Source organism: Brassica oleracea, chromosome C4 (genome assembly GCF_000695525.1).
Source record: "Brassica oleracea var. oleracea cultivar TO1000 chromosome C4, BOL, whole genome shotgun sequence".
Taxonomy (NCBI): domain Eukaryota; kingdom Viridiplantae; phylum Streptophyta; class Magnoliopsida; order Brassicales; family Brassicaceae; genus Brassica; species Brassica oleracea.
Genome location: NC_027751.1, coordinates 13,260,497 through 13,265,875, shown reverse-complemented (window position 1 = coordinate 13,265,875; position 5,379 = coordinate 13,260,497). Strand labels below are relative to the sequence as shown.

Here is a 5,379-nt window from a genome sequence, read left to right as displayed (position 1 = left end):
TCATATACATCCGAGACATTTATTTACAAACGGTTCATAGCACAGAAAAAGCATATTATTATGTTACGGATGATAAGTTTGATGCATAAATACAGTTTAGAATTTTTTCAACTGAACATTTGTGCCTACTGAATTACCTTTCAACATCCACTGCATTGTGATTTTGGCATGTTAAAGCTGAGAGTCAACATTGGAGCTTACGTTAGCATTTCGAACATGAAATATAGCACCATCAATTTCCAGTGTTAATTCCATTGACAATAACTGTGAAAAAAGAACTCTGCTAGTAAGGTAATCGTGATTAGTAATTCTTTACATCTTAGTGCCGTGCAACTTCAAAACGATAAACACTTACAATCGACGGCTCTCAAAGATGGTTGCAGAAGCTCCACTCCTCAACGCATCAACAGTTTCAGTGGTTGCCTTTGCGCCTTCTAACATAATCATCTGTATGAAAAAAAGAGATATACGATAAATCCATTTACTACTACTGATGAAATAAACAAACTTAGAAGGACCAGTCATAACAAGAAAATTGAGAAAGAAATATAAAGTACCCTCCAAATCTTCAGGAGCATCTACATTTTCTTTATTCAATGATCTTCATTCAACCTAACAACCATCAAAATAAAAAGAATGTGAGGCACATAATCTTCAAAATCCAAGTTTAATGAATGGAAAAAAAAACTCAGGAAAACAGAAAATATCAAACACTCACTGGCTTCTTCTTCTTTTACTTCTTGGCTCTCGTGAATGAACTGTCAAAGCCATCATTATTTGCAGGAAAAAAGATTAAACAAAGCAACTGATGAAAAGAAACAAATATGTGTCACAACACATAAACTCTTTTTGAACAATCAGGCAACAGATAGTATGTCTCCTGTGTGACTCAGCTGAGTCCTCGATGGCATCCTGAACGACAAATGCCTTTTTCTTCTTCTTGGTTAGATCAAAGGGTGCAAGCTAAGGATGACCAAAGAAAATTAAAACCACACAATCATGATTTATCAGGCAAAATAAAAGAACCGATGATGAATTTATTAAAGATGGGATGTAGAGACTAAAGAAGAGAAACTGATTCATGAAACTCAAAGAGCCAATCTGTGTTTCTTAGATGAGTCATGAACCGATGATTAAAAATTGAAAGCCCTAAACTTCCATTGAAGAGAACGCTTACAGACCAAAGAGGTTTATTGGGCTTTTTTTTTTAACGAATCTCATTTCAAAACGTGAGTTATAAAGTATTTATTAAATCATTAGATAAAATAAATAAGTGTGGATCCCACAGAGAAAACCGAAGAAGCAAAAGTTTCCGACCTTCATAAATATATATTTGTTTCAGCCATCAATGTATAAAGAATCCTTAAGCTCAGTGGTATAAATGTTGTTATTTAGATCTCAATAACCAGGGTTCGAGTCACAGACTTGACACTTTTTTCACACTTTTTAAAATTGAAACTTACATATCGCTGACGTGTCACATCAAGAGTGATGTAACTGTCCTATTATAATATAGATTTAATATTGAGATATCTTTTTTTTTGTCAACAATATTGAGATATCTACGTTACAAAATTTTATGATTACAATCTGATTCAAAACAAAATGTATTCATTAAATAAAATACATATGGAAAATGACTATTCTTTAACTACTTTACAGCTTTCGAACTAGATAATAAGAATGCCAAGGACAACAAATGGTGGCACCTACTTGAGGAAATCTTTTTCAGATTTTATATGGAGAACGATGATTACCTAAACTATCACACCTTTGTTCTCGAATCAAGACAAAAATAATAATTAACTAGGGTCCATTTCTCCCGCTATGTCATGCGCCAAACAAAATGCAGAGAAAAACTCAAACCCCACAAGATGTCTTGGATTCATAGATTAAAGATCTTAACGGTTTGTGAGTCGATGGGGTTTGATTGTGTTTTGTTGATTGATAAGTGTTAATTTTGTATGGTTTCGACAGTTGGGCATTTGGCGGTTGCCATTCAAGCGCGTTTAGCATCTGATTAAAGACCATAATGTCACTAAACAGTCATGGAGTAGCATCATTAATATTATGTCATGATAATTTACGAGACAGCGAAATAATTTCATATATTTTTCTATTCTGTAAGTTATCAACCAAACATGCAACCAATTTTGCTAGCTAGCTTAACTACACATCTCTTGGATCCACAAAGAGACAGCGCGACTTTGAATTCAGGAACATATTGGTAAAGTCACTCAAACTAGTCGTATTCTCTTCACGTTTCAACGGTTTGATGCACCATGTGTCATCATCACACGAAAGCATTTTCCAATGAGGAACACATCTCCTCAGAGAATAATCACTGCCGTTGCTTTCTCCGTCGACCTCTACCACCACGACCTTACACTCCCCACCGTCATCTAAAACAGCCATGTTACTAACGTGCTCACACAATGTCCTAACGAGTTTCCCACGTAACGGACCTTCCGCGTGCACACCGTAAAGGAAATAGAACCCAAACGGAGTAAACAGATCTGGCAACGCCGTTAAGCCTAAAAACGGCAAGAATCTACCGACGAAGTTGCAAACTTTGGTGAGAATCACAAAGCTCAAAGGAGCTTTGCCAATCCTAAGTTTGAATACTTTGCTACTGTTCCATACACTAAGAATAGCCCAACTTATGATCTTGTCGTTGTTCTTGTAATAAGCTACCCATGTCCCTATACTTAACTTGTTCCGCAAGATTTTGACTATGTCGTCCGGGAAAAAATCTGTATTTGATACTACGTGTTTCCGGTACCATGACGCAGCTTCTTTCACCTGTCACTTACAGTTACAGAATTGATATTAATTGTTTATCTTTTCCATGTGAGCCTACTTTAGTTTAGTTAACTTTATGCTATACAATTATGTCTTGTGGCTACTTTTTGATCGAATTTGAGTGGTATAAACCTAAATCAATTTCGAAAATATAAATGTAAACGGAACCATAAACTAATTTTCCTAGCTTATGTGTTTATATGTGGTGGATTTGGTTTTTTCATGAAGACTATTCCTACAAAAAGGAACTCAATCTACAATATAAAACGTTCTAAATTTTATATGAATGTGGGCTGTAGTTTGAAATATTTCACGTTTTAAATATTTTATAACTAATCAATGTGTAGTAAAATCACCTTTAGCTTCCTTATTCCAATATCAGAAGGTAGTTTCAAACCTCTGGGGTTTACTGGATTGACCAGAATTGCCGGGTTTCTGAAGATTACATAGCCAAGTTTTCCGACGAAGAGACCGAGAGAGGCCTCATTGTCCTTTTGGGTGGCCATGTAAGCATAGTCAGCATTGTGAGACATGAACCATTCCTCAAGCTTTCTCACGAGCATCGAACCGATGCCATGGCGTCGATACGGCGGCATGACTCTGAGAGCAAGAACGTAACCAACATTCACTGACTTATCTTGCAACTTAACTGGCTTTACTGACCCTTGTATGGAACCAACCAGCTTGTTCCTAACCTCTGCCACCTATTAAATAACGTACATAAATTTGATAAATTTATATCAATCCAATACTTCACTTATTGTTTTTACTTTTTGTTACAACATATATATTGTTGGCACAAATTTTGTTTGAGCGTTATTAAAAAACTTATGAGATATATATTCTCGTTTAAATTTTTATAAAACAAGGAAGAAGAAATTAATAAGAGCGATGCAAAGAAAAATTCACCAGCATAGTGAAGCGAGGAGTGTTCCGGATTCTGCAGATAGGATCGCCTAATGTGTCGGTGAAGAGAAAAGTTTGGTCGTTACCAATCTCACAACTTTTCTCCACGCATTCCATTTCAATTCTGTCCCTTTGATCATTGTAGCATCTGATCACCACCTTTTCATCACCTTCTTTCCACCATTGCCCCACCATTTTCACAGTCGATCCCTCTCTCTCTATATATATCGAAAATGAAACGACAAGATCAGGTATACACAGCTCATACAAAGAGAAGACCCATCTGAATATCTGATGTTATATTGTGGGATATAGTAGAGCTTGAAAACTTCACATTCAACTTTTATTGGGGGGCACCTTCACGTTTATCTAATTAATGTGTCCTTGTATATTAAGAACTGTGTGGCTATGACTTATCTTTGCTATTGATCGTTTAGTTACCACAAATTGCATGCGACCAGAATTATAAGTTTACTAAATAATTCAAGCCATACACATTAAATATCTTGCATATAAATTGTCATATAGTGTTTGGAAAGTGTTTAAATGTATTATACGTGACTAATTCTCTGTAATTGTTTTATAATCTTAACTTGAAAGAAAAAGGAATTATTTCTTAATATCTACATATACATACCATAAAAGTGAACTAATTACATGACTAAAGACATACAGTACACCTCATTATTGCTTGTAAATTATTAATAACTTTGAACTGTTTTACAAGATAAGACTTTTTTATAATTAGGAAATATGAAATACGGAATACCTTCCGTAAACCTACTCTCCGTATAAATCTCTTAGCTTATACCTAAAATGGTCGGGTCCTCCCTTCTAAATTAGGTACCTTCTAAATTAGGTAAGTAAGCCCCGCATAGTTTGACTCAATCTCTTAATACGATATCAATGGTTTCAAGTATAAGAAATTACCTTGTAGAAGAGCATTTTATATTTGACTATATACGCAATGTTAAACGTTAAAACAATTATAGTAGGCGCTAATCGGGTATTCAAAGAGTCTCATTTAGCCAATTAATCGAAGACTGGTTGTATACTGTGTATTAAACTGATTTAATTTCAGAGACTTACTTTCGTATTGTATATTTTTGTTTGATTAATATAAACTACAACATGGAAATGTTTAATATACATAAATATATTTTCTATGTTAAATGTTTGATTTTAGATTACAAACGTATGTTTTCATGCTTTTGAAATTCTATATAAGAAATAAACTATCTTTTATATACTTTTGTTGTATGAGAGATATAATGTATAATTATAAAATATATCAATCAACCATCTAATGAATTAATTGTTAGAGCATTAGCATAATTCTTTATTATCCGATCAACAATTATTAGAAAATGATTTAGAATAGTACTTAAAATATGCAAATGATCTCCAAATGCTTTTTGTTAAATGTTTTTATACAAAACTTTTAGTAGGGCATTTTGGGCAAGACGAGGGGGAATGGATTTTTCGAGAGAAATACTATACGTTCAACCCTTACATGGAGTCTTTGTTCTTAGATACCTTATGTATTCGTACTAGTTTTATTTATATTATCAAAAATATACTTGATCATACAAAATCAACAATATACAGTCACTACAAGAAAACATGCCCATAACAACGAAGATTTACGACGAAAATATTTCGTCGTAAATT

At 33.9% G+C, this 5,379-nt stretch overlaps 1 protein-coding gene across 1 annotated transcript; it reads right to left on the bottom strand.

The window, feature by feature from the left end:
- Nucleotides 1-1,848: 1,848 nt before the first annotated feature.
- On the bottom strand, nucleotides 1,849-4,065 carry LOC106340100 (probable N-acetyltransferase HLS1). Its single transcript, XM_013778963.1, has 3 exons — nucleotides 3,712-4,065; nucleotides 3,159-3,506; nucleotides 1,849-2,802 (listed from the first exon to the last, which is right to left on the bottom strand). The coding sequence occupies exons 1-3, from the start codon at nucleotides 3,901-3,903 to the stop codon at nucleotides 2,170-2,172; spliced, it is 1,173 nt and encodes a 390-aa protein (XP_013634417.1). The 5' UTR covers nucleotides 3,904-4,065; the 3' UTR covers nucleotides 1,849-2,169.
- Nucleotides 4,066-5,379: the final 1,314 nt, after the last annotated feature.